The sequence below is a fragment of the Leptodactylus fuscus genome, chromosome 5, assembly GCF_031893055.1.
Source record: "Leptodactylus fuscus isolate aLepFus1 chromosome 5, aLepFus1.hap2, whole genome shotgun sequence".
In the NCBI taxonomy this organism is placed as follows: Eukaryota; Metazoa; Chordata; class Amphibia; order Anura; family Leptodactylidae; genus Leptodactylus; species Leptodactylus fuscus.
Window position 1 is genome coordinate 65,475,921 of NC_134269.1, and position 20,513 is coordinate 65,496,433.

The 20,513-nt window shown below is 39.6% G+C and overlaps 2 protein-coding genes across 2 annotated transcripts in view; one reads left to right on the forward strand and one right to left on the reverse strand.

Annotated features, from left to right (window-relative positions):
- The first annotated feature begins 219 nt into the window (after window positions 1-219).
- Window positions 220-13,024, forward strand: CFAP161 (cilia and flagella associated protein 161). The gene is made up of 7 exons (XM_075276183.1): window positions 220-390; window positions 6,719-6,808; window positions 7,823-8,061; window positions 8,640-8,721; window positions 9,594-9,752; window positions 11,789-11,862; window positions 12,809-13,024. The coding sequence occupies exons 1-7, from the start codon at window positions 322-324 to the stop codon at window positions 12,987-12,989; spliced, it is 894 nt and encodes a 297-aa protein (XP_075132284.1). The 5' UTR covers window positions 220-321; the 3' UTR covers window positions 12,990-13,024.
- Window positions 13,025-14,441: 1,417 nt separating this feature from the next.
- Window positions 14,442-20,513, reverse strand: part of LOC142204858 (aminopeptidase N-like) — a 39,537-nt gene continuing 33,465 nt past the window's right edge. The window contains exons 17-20 of the mRNA XM_075276184.1: window positions 19,559-19,726; window positions 16,106-16,246; window positions 15,945-16,023; window positions 14,442-14,667 (exon numbers count right to left, since the gene is read on the reverse strand). Of these exons, the coding sequence (XP_075132285.1) occupies window positions 14,512-14,667; window positions 15,945-16,023; window positions 16,106-16,246; window positions 19,559-19,726 (544 nt within the window). The 3' untranslated portion in view covers window positions 14,442-14,511. The remainder of the gene's footprint in view (window positions 14,668-15,944; window positions 16,024-16,105; window positions 16,247-19,558; window positions 19,727-20,513) is intronic.

Genomic DNA, 20,513 nt, shown 5'->3' on the forward strand with positions numbered 1-20,513 from the left:
TCAGTATATATCCCTCACTTGTACAGAATAAACAACAAAATGGCATTCATATTCGTACACAATGTTATCTAATATGGCCAAAATCAAAACTGCTACTAATATAACGTGTTTTCAGTTGTCACTGATAAGAGAATTGTGATATATGTATTAGCAGTATATTCTGTGACTATTAGTCTTCCTCTATTCCTCGTTAGTATACTCCCCCTGCTGGTGGTTAGACAGAACAGCCTCTGTGATACTTGGTTGCTATAGCAGCAGTAAACAGACTGATGTTCCCATAGCTGTAACACATTGGAGACTAGAGCCAGGGCGACCATCAGTATGAGTGTCCGAACCTTCAACCCCAATGTGCGAGTGGGCAACTGGAATGAGGACGTGTCCCTGGACGAGGTAACAGATGATGCATGATCGCCTGTAGTATGGAATATAGAGCTGGGGCTTGTGACCTTGGAGAAACCTGCAGACAGCATGTCACAGCGTACACAGTGATCTTTATGTGTGTGTATTATCCCTGTACTGCAACAAGTGTATGTTGTCTATGTACTGTGACATCACTGTGTGTATTATCACTATACTGTGACATCACTGTGTGTATTATCCCTGTACTGTGACATCACTGTGTGTATTATCACTATACTGTAACATCACTGTGTGTATTATCCCTGTACTGTGACATCACTGTGTATATTATCCCTGTACTGTGACATCACTGTGTGTATTATCCCTGTACTGTGACATCACTGTGTGTATTATCCCTGTACTGTGACATCACTGTGTGTATTATCCCTGTACTGTGACATCACTGTGTGTATTATCCCTGTACTGTGACATCACTGTGTGTATTATCCCTGTACTGTGACATCACTGTGTGTATTATCACTATACTGTAACATCACTGTGTGTATTATCCCTGTACTGTGACATCACTGTGTGTATTATCCCTGTACTGTGACATCACTGTGTGTATTATCCCTGTACTGTGACATCACTGTGTGTATTATCACTATACTGTGACATCACTGTATGTATTATCACTATACTGTGACATCACTGTGTGTGTTATCCCTGTACTGTGACATCACTGTGTGTATTATCCCTGTACTGTGACATCACTGTGTGTATTATCACTATACTGTGACATCACTGTGTGTATTATCACTATACTGTGACATCACTGTGTGTGTTATCCCTGTACTGTGACATCACTGTGTGTATTATCACTATACTGTGACATCACTGTGTGTATTATCACTATACTGTGACATCACTGTGTGTATTATCACTATACTGTGACATCACTGTGTGTGTTATCCCTGTACTGTGATATCTGTGTGCGTAATATCCCTGTACTGTAACATCACTGTGTGTATTATCCCTGTACTGTGACATCACTGTGTGTATTATCCCTGTACTGTGACATCACTGTGTGTATTATCACTATACTGTGACATCACTGTGTGTATTATCACTATACTATGACATCACTGTGTGTTATCCCTGTACTGTGATATCTGTGTGCGTAATATCCCTGTACTGTAACATCACTGTGTGTATTATCCCTGTACTGTGACATCACTGTGTGTATTATCACTATACTGTAACATCACTGTGTGTATTATCCCTGTACTGTGACATCACTGTGTATATTATCCCTGTACTGTGACATCACTGTGTGTATTATCACTATACTGTAACATCACTGTGTGTATTATCCCTGTACTGTGACATCACTATGTGTATTATCCCTGTACTGTGACATCACTGTGTGTATTATCACTATACTGTAACATCACTGTGTGTATTATCCCTGTACTGTGACATCACTGTGTGTATTATCCCTGTACTGTGACATCACTGTGTGTATTATCACTATACTGTAACATCACTGTGTGTATTATCCCTGTACTGTGACATCACTGTGTATATTATCCCTGTACTGTGACATCACTGTGTGTATTATCCCTGTACTGTGACATCACTGTGTGTATTATCCCTGTACTGTGACATCACTGTGTGTATTATCCCTGTACTGTGACATCACTGTGTGTATTATCCCTGTACTGTGACATCACTGTGTGTATTATCACTATACTGTAACATCACTGTGTGTATTATCCCTGTACTGTGACATCACTGTGTGTATTATCCCTGTACTGTGACATCACTGTGTGTATTATCACTATACTGTAACATCACTGTGTGTATTATCCCTGTACTGTGACATCACTGTGTGTATTATCACTATACTGTAACATCACTGTGTGTATTATCCCTGTACTGTGACATCACTGTGTGTATTATCCCTGTACTGTGACATCACTGTGTGTATTATCACTATACTGTAACATCACTGTGTGTATTATCCCTGTACTGTGACATCACTGTGTGTATTATCCCTGTACTGTGACATCACTGTGTGTATTATCACTATACTGTGACATCACTGTGTGTATTATCACTATACTGTGACATCACTGTGTGTGTTATCCCTGTACTGTGACATCACTGTGTGTATTATCCCTGTACTGTGACATCACTGTGTGTATTATCACTATACTGTGACATCACTGTGTGTATTATCACTATACTGTGACATCACTGTGTGTGTTATCCCTGTACTGTGACATCACTGTGTGTATTATCACTATACTGTGACATCACTGTGTGTATTATCACTATACTGTGACATCACTGTGTGTATTATCACTATACTGTGACATCACTGTGTGTGTTATCCCTGTACTGTGATATCTGTGTGCGTAATATCCCTGTACTGTAACATCACTGTGTGTATTATCCCTGTACTGTGACATCACTGTGTGTATTATCCCTGTACTGTGACATCACTGTGTGTATTATCACTATACTGTGACATCACTGTGTGTATTATCACTATACTATGACATCACTGTGTGTTATCCCTGTACTGTGATATCTGTGTGCGTAATATCCCTGTACTGTAACATCACTGTGTGTATTATCCCTGTACTGTGACATCACTGTGTGTATTATCACTATACTGTAACATCACTGTGTGTATTATCCCTGTACTGTGACATCACTGTGTATATTATCCCTGTACTGTGACATCACTGTGTGTATTATCACTATACTGTAACATCACTGTGTGTATTATCCCTGTACTGTGACATCACTATGTGTATTATCCCTGTACTGTGACATCACTGTGTGTATTATCACTATACTGTAACATCACTGTGTGTATTATCCCTGTACTGTGACATCACTGTGTGTATTATCCCTGTACTGTGACATCACTGTGTGTATTATCACTATACTGTAACATCACTGTGTGTATTATCCCTGTACTGTGACATCACTGTGTGTATTATCCCTGTACTGTGACATCACTGTGTGTATTATCCCTGTACTGTGACATCACTGTGTGTATTATCCCTGTACTGTGACATCACTGTGTGTATTATCCCTGTACTGTGACATCACTGTGTGTATTATCACTATACTGTGACATCACTGTGTGTATTATCACTATACTGTGACATCACTGTATGTATTATCACTATACTGTGACATCACTGTGTGTGTTATCCCTGTACTGTGACATCACTGTGTGTATTATCCCTGTACTGTGACATCACTGTGTGTATTATCACTATACTGTGACATCACTGTGTGTATTATCACTATACTGTGACATCACTGTGTGTGTTATCCCTGTACTGTGACATCACTGTGTGTATTATCACTATACTGTGACATCACTGTGTGTATTATCACTATACTGTGACATCACTGTGTGTATTATCACTATACTGTGACATCACTGTGTGTGTTATCCCTGTACTGTGACATCACTGTGTGTATTATCCCTGTACTGTGACATCACTGTGTGTATTATCCCTGTACTGTGACATCACTGTGTGTATTATCCCTGTACTGTGACATCACTGTGTGTGTTATCCCTGTACTGTGACATCACTGTGTGTATTATCACTATACTGTGACATCACTGTATGTATTATCACTATACTGTGACATCACTGTGTGTGTTATCCCTGTACTGTGACATCACTGTGTGTATTATCACTATACTGTGACATCACTGTGTGTATTATCACTATACTGTGACATCACTGTGTGTTATCCCTGTACTGTGATATCTGTGTGCGTAATATCCCTGTACTGTGACATCACTGTGTGTATTATTACTATACTGTGACATCACTGTATTATCACTATACTGTGACATCACTGTGTGTATTATCACTATACTGTGACATCACTGTGTGTGTTATCCCTGTACTGTGACATCACTGTGTGTATTATCACTATACTGTGACATCACTGTGTGTATTATCACTATACTGTGACATCACTGTGTGTATTATCACTATACTGTGACATCACTGTGTGTGTTATCCCTGTACTGTGACATCACTGTGTGTATTATCCCTGTACTGTGACATCACTGTGTGTATTATCCCTGTACTGTGACATCACTGTGTATATTATCCCTGTACTGTGACATCACTGTGTGTGTTATCCCTGTACTGTGATATCACTGTGTGTATTATCACTATACTGTGACATCACTGTGTGTATTATCACTATACTGTGACATCACTGTGTGTGTTATCCCTGTACTGTGACATCACTATGTACTGTATATCATCCCTGTACTGTGACATCACTGTGTGTGTTATGCCTGTACTGTGACATCACTGTGTGTGTTATGCCTGTACTGTGACATCACTGTGTACTGTATATCATCCCTGTACTGTGACATCACTGTGTGTGTTATCCCTGTACTGTGATATCTGTGTGTGTATTATCACTATACTGTGACATCACTGAGTATATCATCCCTGTACTGTGACATCACTGTGTATTATCACTATACTGTGACATCACTGTGTACTGTATATCATCCCTGTACTGTGACATTACTGTGTGTGTTATCCCTGTACTGTGATATCTGTGTGTGTATTATCACTATACTGTGACATCACTGTGTATTATCACTATACTGTGACATCACTGTGTACTGTATATCATCCCTGTACTGTGACATCACTTTGTGCATTATCCCTGTACTGTGATATCTGTGTGTGTATTATCACTATACTGTGACATCACTGTGTATATTAGCCCTGTACTGTGACATCACTGTGTGTATTATCCCTGTACTGTGACATCACTGTGTGTGTTATCCCTGTACTGCGACATCACTGTGTGTGTTATCCCTGTACTGTGATATCTGTGTGTGTATTATCACTATACTGTGACATCACTGAGTATATCATCCCTGTACTGTGACATCACTGTGTATATCATCCCTGTACTGTGACATCACTGTGTGTGTTATCCCTGTACTGTGACATCACTGTGTGTGTTATCCCTGTACTGTGACATCACTGTGTGTGTTATCCCTGTACTGTGATATCTGTGTGTGTGGCTTTTTTTGGAGGCTGATTTTGAGGCGGATTCAGCGTCAAAATCAGCGCCAAAAAACCTCTGTGTGCACTGACCCTCACCCGGATCTCAGAACTACAGCAAGGAGGTTATAGGTTTATATGTGATTGTCTATCATTATAGACAATCTCCACATGAATGTAGTATGTATCACATGCCTATAGAAGAGTGTAGGGAAATAAGTAATGTAGCTTCAGTCTCATTGATCAGTATTGCTGCCGTCGATGGTTTGCCTGCTCCGGCATTTCGGCAGCTGTTAAACTGTCCTGCTGCTGAACTTGTTCCTCACACCGTGCCTGTGATTGTTGCGGCATCTCAGCAGCTCACTGGGACACCATATTAATGAGCGTGTTCTTGGCGTTGATGATCCGCATGCTCCGGCATTTCGGCAGCTGGCCTGCAACTGAACTTGTTTCTTGTACTGTGCCTGGGATTGTACCGGCATCTCAGCACCTCGCTGGAACATCATATAATGAGCGTGTTGTTGGTGTTGATGATCTGCATGCCCCTGCGTTTCGGCAGCTCTCAAGCTGGCCTACCGCTGAACTTGGTTCTTGTACTGTGCCTGGGATTGTTTCGGCATCTCAGCACCTCACTGGGACACCATATAATGAGTGTGTTGTTGACGTCGATGATCCCCCTCAGCTGTGCTTGAGAAGAAGTCTGTGACTTCTGGCTACCTTCATAATTCTCATTGTTTGCAGCAAATTAGAGTCTCTTTTTCCAGGCATGTTAAAAATTGGCAAACTGCCAATTTGGATTAAAGGTGTTTGCCCATGTTTGTCAGTACTGGAGCAGATCAGATAATATGCAAAGTTGTCTATACACTGAGGGTTAGGGTGTATTTACACAGAGTGATAACAGCTCTGGCTGAGATAAGGCTGCAGCTAAGAGCTGTTTAATATAGTATGTGAACCTAAATTCATAACTGTCATGAAACCATGTCATTTACCGGGATAAAAGTAGTCTATGTTTTAATCGAGGTTAGAATCTATCTATGTGCCGAATTTCATTTAAATCTGTTCAGCCGTTTTTGCGTCATTGAGGAACAAACATCCAAACACACAAACTCTCACATTTGTGTGTTTGGATGTTTGTTCATCATAATTATAATTATATAATTATTATTATTATAGTAAAATAATATTAGTAGGATATATATATATATATATATATATATATATATATATTATGCCATAGATCACTGTTTCAGACAAATGGTGACCTCTATGCATTGTGTTAATGATATATTTTTTTAATCTAGGATCTCTTGAAAGATTTCTTGGAAAAAAGAGAAAAAGGAGAGCTGCTCATACAAAAGTCAAGCAATCTGAAGAAAAATGTTTTAAAAAAGGTAAAAGATCCATCTACAACAAGAGGAATTTACTAAGCTTGGCATTTCCTACACCAATCTTAATCCATTCATCTGCTGACATGAGATGTGCTGAAATTTTTAAGCTGATTCTGTGTGCCCAAAAATGGCGCCAGTCAGAAACCGGTGTGGATTTCTGGTATAATTTTCAATAATTTTCTCCCCATCCCACTTCATATAATTTCATAAAAAGTGTCACGCAGGCTGCAAACCAACAATGTGGTGCAACTTCAGTGCAAAAAAGGGGCCATGTGCCAAAGATGCGACACATATAATGATCTACACAATAAAACTGGCATAGATGGGTCAGTAAATCCCCCCCCCCCCCCCTTGTGTTTATCTATGTACTAGAAATTATTAGGCATCACTCACACCAGGAGCTGAATATAAACAGAGACATTTGTAATGGAAAGTTTTATACATCTTCAGATCTCATATTTGGTTGTCACTTGTGTTTGTGAGTTTATCCTTTATTTTATTATTTCTGTTCCATTTCTGTTTCTTATCAAATATACCATACTATTCAGTATGAGACCTACTTCTCCTTATCTGTTGACTTATATATCAGTTCCCCCATCATATAATATAATAATAATAATACACTTTATTTATATAGCACCAACATATTCCACAGCCTTTACAGAATGGACATGTACAGTACTGTATGTAATGATGATCTTGTGGACACTGCCTTGTTTGCTCATAAGACTGCATTCATGGCTGCCAATGCAACCGCCAAGGTCCATACCAGCAGACTAAATCCATAGTGACCATGGCATCTACGGTGTTTGGGAGAGGGAGGTGCTCCCTTTGTCAGTCTATCAGCCCCAGCAACACAGCTGCTAGGCATGGCCTTATAGGGAGCCTGTCAGTATACTATTCACAGGCTATAATGCTTTGGAATACTGTTACATTGTAATGACAGGGTCTCATATTAGAAAAATTCTTATATATGTATGCTTAAATATGTATAATACTTCTCTCTCTATGAATCAGGCAGAGCTCTCTATTTGTAAGGATGGACTTCTTCATTTTGGAGATACGGTCATGTTGCTTAATCCAGAAAACAGTGAGCAGTCACTGAGCAATCCATCTCCAGTGTACAGTAACTATACCCTATCCGTAAACCCCGAGGAAAGTGCAATACATGTGAAGAGTCAGCTGACAGCACCATGTGGAGTCAGTGCCAGCAGCAATGTGAAACCCTGCGGCAGAAATGCCTTCATTATTACTAGGTATGTATTATTATCACATGCTCGTAGATAGCAAAGTTTGACTTTTCTGAATTATTGTAACTGAGTAGTTTATTTATCCATGACTCTTAGCAAATACTACGGTTCCTTGTACCCAGGACTAGTGTTATAGAAAATGGGGTAGAGATTTGACTATTATACAAATCATTGCAGAGCAGGAGACAGAGAGGATGACAGTATAGATGTGGCGTAACCCTGCACAGTTCTCTGTTGTTGGAAGGTATTCAGACTTGATCTTGGGGTTCCTGTACTTGGATGAGATTAGGGATGAGGGCTGGTAAAATTCTGAAGAACAGAATTCCATATGCACTCAGTCATGTCAATCAGATCTGTTATAAATCGCCAGATGAAAAAAGTGCTGCAAGCCCGACTTTTTCAATTGGTAATTTTAGTAAAAAAAAATTAGTAAAAAAAAAATCAAACATAATGCTGACATCCGACAGACCTCATTTTTCCTTTTTGCTGCTCCTCCGACAGAGCAAAAGAATGGATAGTAAAGAATGGATTGTGAGCATAACCTTACATGTAAAGTGACTGTACCTATTTGTATTGTGTGACAGTGTAGATGGCAGCGAACCCGGAGAACCTTTGTGCTATGGACAGAATTTTGTCTTGAGGACAGCAGAAGACTTCATGGGCCATGTAAGTGATTCCAGTGCTTATAATATATTTATTTAGCTAGTTTACTTGTCTAACGTCAAACAAATTCCACAGCCCTTTACTTCTTATACCTTATATTAGATAAATATTAATTTAATAAATAACATACATATGTTATGTTATTATGTTCCATAAGCAATATAGTTCACACTTTTTGACTTCTATGGTGTTACATTTCAGGAATAAGACATGATAAAATATATCTGGCCTTACCTAATTTTTTCTGTATGACTTCATCAATTGCTTACATCATTTTGGCCCACTTTTCTTTACAATGGTTTTCTTCTTACTTTGTTTTTCTCATGACTGTAGTCACTATTTTAGTTCCCACAGATTGTCACTTGGCTTGTCCCAGCTCTTGCAAATCTGTTTCATAGTACAACTGATATTACCTTATACTGAAACAGAGTTGCCTTTCAGGATTCCTGTGCTCATATTGTACATTGTAAGTTAAAGGGGTTGGCCACGAATTTCAGAACTCAGGAAGGAGAAACATAAAAAAAAGTCACTCACCTGTCCCCGGAACACCAATGTCTGCCTCCACTGTAAAGACTAGCATGCCATGCCTTTGATGGTGAAAGTCCTATGCTGCACATGACTGCTGAGGAAATGGTCATGTCATTTATATACAGCACTTACAGCAACGGCACAGCGGCGGCGGACACTGAAGCATCGGGGTCAGGTGAGTATGTTTTTTTTTTTCCATATTACACCATACCCTGCTTCCTCCCTGAGACCAAAAATTTGTGGTGAAGCCCTTTAATACTGATTATGAAATATCAGCACATGCACATCACAGTCTGTCATCTTTTATTTGTATGCACACAGATTCTGCTATGCTTTTTTTTTTCCAGTTACATCTGACAAGTGACCGTAAATCATTTCTTAAGAGCAGTAAGAAGTCCCATTTACAAGAGGTCAGTTTAACAGACCAACTATCATTTGAGACCTGCTGGCAGATTGTTTACTTGGACCCACAGCTAAGGCTCGAATTTGAAGGACTGCCTGTTCCGGTAAGTATGTCATTCCTTATTTATATATGTAGGCACCAGTGGCGTAACTAGGAATGGCGGGGCCCCGTGGCGAACTTTTGACATGGCCCCCCCCCGACCGACGCTGAAGACCTCGACCAACTGACCCCAACCACCGCCGCCACCCCCCCCCCCCACGCATTTCTGCACACACTATATTGGTCCCCATATTGGCCCCTGCACACAGTATTGTGTCCCCATAGTGGCCCCTGCACACAGCATTATGTCCCTATAGTGGACACCCATGAACAATTATTATACTCTGGGGTCTTTTCAGACCCCAGAGTATAATAATCAGAGACCCAAGGGGGGGATACAAACATAAAAAACTCTCTTACTTACCTTTCTCCCGACTCCCCTCCTCTCCGTCGGCCATTTTCCGGGACATCATGTGACAGGGCCCTGTGTCGCAGGTCATATGACATCACGCAAGTAGGCCGAAGCCTGCGCGGAGCCTGGAGAGGTAAGTAATAGTGTTTTTTATGCTTCTTACCTCTCTGGGCCTCCGATCGTTATAATTGGGGGCCCGAAAAGACCCCCGAGTATAACTGTGCTTGTGGGGCCCGCGGTGTCACTTACCGATCCTGGCCCCTGCCAGGATCGGTAAGTATATGGGGCCCGTTACCGGCTAGAGTAATTCCAGCCAGTAACGGCCTATTAAAAAAAACAAAAAACGCAGCGGTAGCGGCTGTCACCGGGCCCCCTAATGTCCCGGGCCCTGTGGCAGCTGCTACTGCTGCTACCACGGTAGTTACGCCACTGGCAGGCACCCTATTATAGGTTTCGATTTGCCACAGCTTTACTAGTCAGCACTAAAGCCTTAGTAATATAGGCCTTTCTTTGTTGGACAATATCTGTGCCACTGTGATATACAGAATTTCCAGTAGAGGGAGCATTATAGTCATGAAAACTTTTTATAGCAAAAAATTCCACTTAGTTTTTGGAATATGTAAATGTAGTTACACATGGTACAAAGTGGTATTATTAATATTATTCTTAAGAATTATTAATATAATCTGGTCAGGGGATGACTTTTAGAGAGTTGCACTTCATCTTGACTCTGTTCTCTTTGCCACTATTTTCTAATTGGATAGATGATATCTTAACCTGTCCATTTTTAATTTTTTGCCTTTTTGTTTTTTACTCCTCATCTTCCAAAAACCATAACTTTTTTATTGGTCTGTTCTCAGAGCCATACGAGGGCTTATTTTTTGTGGGACAAATTGTACTTTGTAATGGTACCATTTAATATTCTAAACAATGTACTGGAAAGGGATAAAAAAATTGAAATGAGGCGGAATTAGTGAAAAATTGCATTTACTCTGTTTTGTCATGGGATTTTTTTTATGAAGTTCACTATGCAGTAAAAATGACATGCTCTATATATTCTTTGGGATGTCATGATCACAGTGACACCAAATTTATATAGTTTTTGTTAATGTTGTAATACAAAAATTAAAATCTTTGAAAATGCAAAACATTATTTTAGCTGCCATATTCTGACTTTTTGGATTTTTGCACACAGCGATACCTAATCTATTTGTGATTATTTTTGTATTATTTTTATATGCATTCTAAAGAAATGCATATAAAATGCTATTTTTGTTTTCATTTTCCCCTAGGTGGCTTGTACCTACGATTATTAGATCGCTTGTACTATACGCTACAATACTACTGAAACAGAGACCACAGAAACAGTTTATGCCTGTGATCAGAGAGGACTTTGATTGTGATGTTACCACCGGATCTACTCTGTATAAAACAGTGGAGAAACTAGTTATGGTGCTGGCTCGACTTCTGAGCACTTACCATATTTAAAAACCTGATATCCTCTATACTCTTATTATAACACACATCAGGAGGGGGTTCAGAATTAGTACTGATTCTAGAGAATAGATTTGTGAAAAGGCTTCCTATGTCTGAAACTAGATAGTACAATTTTTTTTAAATATGTGCAGTGATCATTGAATAAGTATTGTAGTAACTAGATATTAATACAAATCTTTTTAATATTTCAGGCAAACACCAAAGTCCTTATTGTTCACAGCAAAACAAATCAATGCTTAGCTGTTCTCAGGAAGTATATACTATGGTAAGATGCATAATCCATTGTTATCTTATTTGGGTTTATCTTATTATTTCATTGCTCATTCTGCATTGCTATCACAGAAGTTGTAATAACATGTACAGTACAGTAGATTTGCCTCCATGTTCCAAGGAAGGCTCAAAAGCACTTACCACTTGATCTCTCTGTTGGCTGGATGATAAGGGCTGAATGATATTGGCTCTGAACAGCATTGAATCTAGACACACTGCCATCTGAATCTTCTGAGGGACCCAGTTGGCACTCTTGGGATCTCAAGTCACATTGTAATTAGTAATAAATATGTAAAGAAAATACATATCAGTGGCTAAAATACTGACCCAAGTAGAAAGTTATGTGCACCAAGTCTTCTATGTATAAAGGATAAGTTCTGAGGATGGAAATTGTGGATCATATAGGAAATGATTAGCCTACACTAGGTAGGATTCATCAAGACTGACATATTATACGCTGGTCTTTATGCTCCCTATGATGCCGAAGGATTACCCTGATTTATGATAAGGTGCAGACATCACCATAAATCAGGCACATCCGCCACCACTGTGATCGTCTAATATCATTTCAGATATCAATTATTCAAGAAAACTGGCGTAAATGATGATGAATCTGGCAGTGCTGATGGCTCTACCCCCATCACACCCTTGCCACACTAAATTATTACAATTGTAGGTTTCGGTTACGTGTGCAAAGTTATAAGTTTTATGTATTTACCATCTATTTATTTTCTAGCATTTTTTTTCCTCGAGGTAAAAAAAAGTTGTTTTTTTTACTTCTTTGTCATTTTACTCAAAGAAGGGTCATGCCTGAAAAACTGGGCACAAAAAAATCCAGTATCGAATATCTAAATATCAAATGATAGAAATAATATGTGTATCAGAGTTGATCTGTAGTGACATCACTTTGTGCTCACATCTCATATCTCTCATGATTGCAGGACATTGTTTGGCAAGGAATGTGAGATCACTGCACACACTTACCTAAATGGACACAGAGTGGAAGAGAATGAGAATCATTGGATTATTGTGACTGGCAATCCAAGTGATGACATAAATACAATGTTTGATAGGCCTAAACCACCCAGTGAAGAGATGGATGAAATCAGACGTGTTTGTTAAGATCTACGTTATCCTGTAATGCCATGCAACTAGTTAACTGGGTAAAATTCTATTTACAATAAAAAGACAAAAAAAAAAAAAAAAAGAAGAGGTATTGAATCTTTATTATGAGAATTAAACCAACAAAAGCCTGCAGTAGCATTATAACACAAACCCTAAAATAGTGAGTGATAGGATAAATCCATGTTCAACAAAACATGCCATGAACCAAGGGAATTAAAGAAGACCTTTCACTACCTCCTCCAAGCCCAACTCCATTCTTCAAAAGTCACTGCTCACGCTTCTGGTGCAACTACCATTTTTTCTTAGCGCACACCATTCCTGAGCAATCATTGTAGTTCATTTCAGCACCCTATATGGTAATAAGTCTCTGTACTGTCAGGTGGGTGGTCCTGGGCTGGAGCTGACTGTAATAGCACAGTTTAACCACTGCACAATGTACAGAACTTTTTGCTTCTGGCTTCATACATTGTGATAAAAATAGCTGATTGTTGTGGACTCCGGGTTTCAGAACAACATGCGCAACAAACACGCTGCAGAAATACATCAGAGAAAATGTGAAGCAATTACCTCTGCAAGCTGCAGCAGCAAAAAACACCCAAACCCAGGTGGATTCTGCTGTATCTCACCTGCAGTTTTCATTGCAAGCTTCTTGTTTTCATCCTCTTCATTATTTAAAGAGGATCTTTCACCTCCTGGGGCACATATGGTGTAATACACCGCTAGAAAGCCAACAGTTCGCTGAATGCAGCGCTCAATCGGCTTTCCCTTTCTGTGCTTAGGGTGAAGAGCTATTGGTGTATTTTTACTTCTGGGATGAAAAACACAAGAAACTATTTTTTTTCCACATGGCTTTCTGTTAGTTTATGGTTTATTAAAAATTTAACTCTTATTTACACTGACATTGTAAATTATAAAGATATGTTGACATTTATACCTGTTCAAGCTCTTCCTTACAATTTGCTTCACTTCTATATAAACTATAAGGTTCCTTGGGATTATAGTAATTCAGCAGGTAATGTATGGTCTGCAAACTTAAAGAGAACCTTTTACCACCTCTACCATGTGCAATTCTTTGCATTCTTTAATATGCGCTGCTTCACTGATTCCAGTACAGATGGATTTATTTCTATAGCGCCCACTGTTCTTGGGCGATTGGTTCAGTTCGTTTTGGTGCTTGATCTGTTACTTACTGGATTGGTGCCTATTCAAGGATGCAAAGAACTGGATTTGGTGGTGCGCAGTTTTCTTTAAACTCTTAGCAGTAGATGGAAGTTCTTCGTTGTCTGTTAGCAGAAATCTTTGGGACATAGGTACAGAGATATGTAAATTGGAACACGTATCACCAAATATAAGTATTCACAGAAACTTGATGAAAAGTAATGTAGAAAAAGGATTCATGATATATTCATAACCTCCCTGGTAGCATTTTCTGTTTTCCACCGTGGACCTGCAAGTGGTATGGCACAAGTGGTTTGTAAACTTTCTTCACAAGTAAACCGTGTAGATTTTCATATGTCCATTAAGGAGTTACTGCAGCTTCAAACCATTGCTTTACGATAGCTTTGTTCTGATTTACCCATCGGGCATTTGCTTCTGTCCTTTCTATGGCTTGATCCAGAGTGCGAGTTGCAGTGCCAAAACCTATTTCTTTATTGTCATCTTTAAATTGTTTAAGCTGCAGAGAGACCGAGATAATGATGAGTTAGAAAATTTTTTCTGAAAAAAGCACTTTAAGGGGACCTTTCACTGTCCCTGAACTTTATGTAAGGACATAGTTGCTGCTCCACTGATTCTGGTGTAGTTGATTTTTTTCTTCTATCCCCCACCTATCGGTATGTCTTTGGAGTATGGGGTGGAAATCCACACAAACACGAGGAGTACGTACAAACTCCTTGCAGATGTTGTTTTTGCCCTTAGAGGGATTCGACCCCAGGACTCCAGCGCTGCAAGGCTCAGTGCTAACCACTGAGCCACCGTGTGGCCCCTATCCCCCACTTTTCTTGACCAATGATTGCTTGAGAATGATGGGGGCTAAAAAAAATTCCAACTGTGCTGAAATCAGTGGACCGGGGCCTATTAAAGAATATAAAGAGTTGGATGGGGGAGTGGTGAAAGGTTCTTGTCAAGATTGAGGTCACATGTTACAGATTTTGCTGTGTTTTTTTTTAGCAAAAGCCAGAAGTGGATTTAGAATGAGGTAGAAATGCTTCCTTTATATTTCTTACTCCTTTTCAAGCCACTCCTGGCTTTGCAAAAAGAAAAAAAAAACACAACAAAGACTGCAACAAAAACCGCAGTTTTTCTACAATGTATGGCCTCAGTCTTAGGGTCCATTCACACAGAGTAAACACGCGCTCATTTTGGCACAATACACGTGTAAAGAATACATGTGTAAATATAAGACTCCCATTGACTTCAATGACACGTGCATTGTGCCAAAATGAGCGCACGTTTACTCCGTGTGAATGGACCCTTAGGTTGGGACCACACAGCAGTTCTCCCATTGCTTAAATCTTTGCACTGCAAAAGGATGAAAGCTGTGAGTGAAACCTGCATCAATAATTGACATACTGCAGGTGCAAAATCTGTCTTCGGGTTTTAGTTGCAGCATGTGGTTTGTTTACATCTCATTTACTATGCTGCTATAGATCACAGTAAATTAGCAGATTGAGAAATTACTGAGATTACTACTTGTGTGTCCCCAGCATAATTCTGTTTATGGTACATACCTGTAAATATAAACAGGATTTCATGAAATGTTTTTATGTAGTATGAGATGATGTGTTCATTTTAGTGCAGTCCTTAGCTCAAAATAAGATGATAACCTTAAAGGGATCTGAGTGGGCCACAAGTGTCTGCTTGGACATTGTGTAGAATGAAGCTGTTATACATAGAGAATACATCTGCTTCTATACACAAATCAATGGTTTGCTGCAGAATAGATTTACTTACTTGGTTGAGTTCAAATTGTGTGGAGAATCGTCTGGTGACTCCAGTAATCAGATTACCAAAAGAAGAATAATCTGCAAATCTACAAAAAGAAATCCAATAAATAAATAATCGACATATTGCTTCAGACTCTGATACTTTTGTTTAGACAAGTAGACACTTACTGCTGGTAGATTTTCCCCCAGTTGGCTCTGACAAAGTCCCAGGCAAGATTCTGGCCTATCACATTATTAACAACATTGGTAATTGTGGTAATCGTATCTTGCCTACGGATCTTGGTGGAATCCATGGAAAAATCCAGAAGTCTGTGAATTGGAAAAGTGTGACTTAATAATCAGAAATGTGATCTTGGTACTAGAGTACATTCAGCATATACCGTAGTTATACAAAGTACAGACCAAAAGTTTGGACACACCTTCTTATTCAAAGAGTTTTCTGTATTTTCATAACTACGAAAATTGTAGATTCACACTGAAGGCATCAAAACTATGAATTAACACATGTGGAATCATATACTTAACAAAAAAGTGTGAAACAACTGAAAATCTGTCTTATATTCTAGGTTCTTCAAAGTAGCCACCTTTTGCTTTGATTCCTGCTTTGCGCACTCTTGGCATTCTCTTGATAAGCTTCAAGAGGGGTCGCCTGAAATGGTTTTCACTTCACAGGTGTGCCCTGTCAGGTTTATTCAGTGGGATTTCTTGCCGTATAAATGGGGTTGGGACCATCAGTTGTGTTGTACAGAAGTCAGGTGGATACACAGCTGATAGTCCTACTAAATAGACGGTTAGAATTTGTATTATGGCAAGAAAAAAGCAGCTAAGTAAAGAAAAACGAGTGGCCAGCATTACTTTAAGAAATGAAGGTCAGTCAGTTTGAAAAATTGGGAAAACTTTGAAAGTGTCCCTAAGTGCAGTTGCAAAAACCATCAAGCGCTATAAAGAAACTGGCTCACATGAGGACCGCCCCAGGAAAGGAAGACCAAGAGTCACCTCTGCTGCGGAGGATAAGTTCATCCGAGTCACCAGCCTCAGAAATCGCAGGTTAACAGCAGCTCAGATTAGAGACCAGGTCAATGCCACACAGAGTTCTAGCAGCAGACACATCTCTACAACAACTGTTAAGAGGAGACTTTGTGCAGCCGCCGGCCTTCATGGTAAAATAGCTGCTAGAAAAACACTGCTAAGGACAGGCAACAAGCAGAAGAGACTTGTTTTGGCTAAAGAACACAAGGAATGGACATTAGACCAGTGGAGATCTGTGCTTTGGTCTGATGAGTCCAAATTTGAGATCTTTTGTTCCAATCACCATGTCTTTGTGCGACGCAGAAAAGGTGAACGGATGGACTCTACATGCCTAGTTCCCACCATGAAGCATGGAGGAGGAGGTCTGATGGTGTGGGGGTGCTTTGCTGGTGACACTGTTGGGGATTTATTCAAAATTGAAGGCATACTGGACCAACATGGCTACCACAGCATCTTGCAGCGGCATGCTATTCCATCTGGTTTGTGTTTAGTTGGACCATCATTTATTTTTCAACAGGACAATGACCCCAAACACACCTGCAGGCTGTGTAAGGGCTATTTGACCAAGAAGGAGAGTGATGAGGTGCTACACCAGATGACCTGGTCTCTACAGTCACCAGACCTGAACCCAATTGAGATGGTTTGGGGTGAGCTGGACCACAGAGTGAAGACAAAAGGGCCAACAAGTACTAAGCATCTCTGGGAACTCCTTCAAGACTGTTGGAATATAATTTCCGGTGACTACCTCTTGAAGCTCATCAAGAGAATGCCAAGAGTGTGCAAAGCAGTAATCAAAACAAAAGGTGGCTACTTTGAAGAACCTAGAATATAAGACATATTTTTAGTTGTTTCACACGTTTTTGTTAAGTATATAATTCCACGTGTTAATTCATAGTTTTGATGCCTTCAGTGTGAAACTACAATTTTCATAGTCATGAAAATACAGAAAACGCTTTGAATGAGAAGGTGTGTCCAAACTTTTGGTCTGTACTGTATGTACTATGATATTTACTAATACATTTATACCTTATACCTGTCAGCTACTTAGTACCTGCTAAACCACTAACAATGTGGTGTAAGAGACATTAAAGGCATCACATACATGCCTTTACTGTCAAAAATCAATACAATTATCCACTGTAAAATACTTTTTTTTTAATCATTATGCAAATTAAGCTTAAGCTGCAAATGGTTTGCCGGAATCCACTTGCACCAGTGCTTGAAAACCCGTTGCATCAGTGCCCAGCGCAGCTTCTTATCTCTGATTGCCATCTTCTGTTTGTAGCTATGTCTTGGCGTTAATGATGTCAGTCAGGGAGGCGATGCTGGGCAGTGATTTAAGTGGACTCTGCCTTCATCCTATTTTGTATTGATTTCTGATAGCAAAGGTATGTTTATAATGTTTTTATTGTCCCCTATACAACACTTCTGGTAGTGTACATTATGTAGCCTGCAGTCTTCCTTTAAAGACTCCAGTATCCCAGTAGACTCCATTAATAAATGTCCTCCATTTGCAAATGGGCCTGTGCGTAATGTAATGTTATAAAATAGCCTACTGACAGACATATTTGAAGACATCATGTGCTCTACTCTGATGCAATGACATCCTTTGTGCACATCTGGTGAACAGCGTTTCCTGTATGAACAGGATGTCACATTCAACGTGCAAGACTCCTATAGACCTACATTGACAGTTTGACCAACTTTTTTCAATAAACTTTTGTGAAGAGCTACACTCTGATCCCTCTATGATCTTGGAAGAAAAAGATGGAATTCAGAAGAGATTTCAGAGTGAATGTAAATTTAAGAAGGAGGACAAGAGTCTGATAAGAGCAGAGAAAGCAGCTTTTTTTCTTCATTACGATTCATTACAAATTTTCTTATATTCACTTCTACTACCGTATATACTCCAGTATAAGCTGAGTTTTTCAGCACAGTTTTTGTCAGCTTATACACAATATGACCATGCACAATAGTGATATATAGAATCTCCCATAAAATAGTGAAAAAAAAAGCAGCTTTAAAAAAGATATGATAAAAAAAATTTAAAAAATAAAAGTTCTGAATTACTCCTTTCCCTAGAATACATATAAAAGTAGCAAATTACTGTGAACCACATACACATTAGGTATCCCTGTGTCTGAAAATGCTCAGTCTACTGAATATAGGGTATCTGCAGTGCTCCTATTCCGTCATGAAGGGGTTAATAGGAGCACTGCAGATACCCTATATTCAGCCAGACTGAATTCTCAAGCTCAGGGAAGGGGCAGACAGGCAACCAAAACACCCCCTCCCCTTCCACAGCAACTACTGCATCCAAAAACTTCAACCATTTTAATTTTTACTTATGCTCGAGTTACTTTTACTTATACTCGAGTCAATAAGTTTTCCCAGTTTTTTGTGGTAAAATTAGGGGCCTCGGCTTATATTCGGGTCGGCTTATTCTCGAGTATATACGGTATTTATATATCCAAAAGATTATTCAAAAAGTAAAGAGCAATTATTAATGAGCAATTAAATAGGAAGGCATTGTCACCCTTCCCAACATCCCTTCAGTGAAATATATTGATTAAGCCTTTACAATACATTTACCTGTTCAGAGTCCAGGGTTCCTTACTACATGCAAGACCTGCCCGCAGTTTGTCAGCCTCTTGTGCATTAGTGGTGTTTCTGAACTGTTCCCAAGCAAAGTTCCATTCTTCTTCTCCCCCTTCAGCTATAGCACTGCAGTAGATAGCGGACCTCAGATTTGGATGAATGCTGTATAAAAGACACAAAAAAATATAAAATTTTTATCAGGAAATTCAATTTGCCATTTAATAAAGACAGCACAGATAGTTTCTTAAGTGGAGAGAGAAAGACCAAGCCCTTGCTGCCCGAGATGGCCTAAAACTGCTTGTGAGTGATGAATGATGAAATCCTGTGGACATAAGGGAGCCACCTCAGTTAAAAGTAACTTGTATAGTGAACAGCCAGCCTTGAGATACAAGTCAAGGAGAACACATAACAAAGTTGACATGTGGAGTCTAAGGACAGTGACAACAGTTGATGTCTCTGCTGACAGTGAGAAGGGGATGACCTGAGTGAGACTACTGTCAAATAGGTGAACTAGCACTGGACAGTGTGCCACATTAGTTTTTTAGAACGATGTGCAGCTTCCAAGACCATGCCTTCCATCAAGAGAGTTTCCTCTTGTAAAACAGTTGTAACTACTTATACTGTTACCTGAGTAAACATTACATGCTCTTCCTTCCACCTCCCTTGAAGTAAGACTGTTACCTTGCTGCTTAAGGATGTATATAACTTGAAAGAACCTTGAAACCAAGTCTAACCCAAGACACCCTTGGTACCTACAGACTCCACAGGCTCTACAGCAGGGGTAGGGAATGTACGGCTCTCCAGCTGTTGCAAAACTACAACTCCCAGCATGCATACTTGCTCTGCTGTTCTTGGAACACCCATGGAAGTGAATGGAGCATGCTGGGAGTTGTAGTTTCACAGCAGCTGGAGAGCCGAAGGTTCCCTACCCCTGCTCTACAGGGTCCAT

What these genes read in the sequence shown, in the direction of transcription:
- CFAP161 (XM_075276183.1), top strand. Translation starts at nt 322, where the DNA reads ATGAGTGTCCGAACCTTCAACCCCAATGTGCGAGTGGGCAACTGGAAT. An exon ending in AATGCCTTCATTATTACTAG is followed by an intron (nt 8,062 to 8,639) that starts GTATGTATTATT and finishes ATTGTGTGACAG; the next exon opens with TGTAGATGGCAGCGAACCCG. An exon ending in CTCAGGAAGTATATACTATG is followed by an intron (nt 11,863 to 12,808) that starts GTAAGATGCATA and finishes TCATGATTGCAG; the next exon opens with GACATTGTTTGGCAAGGAAT.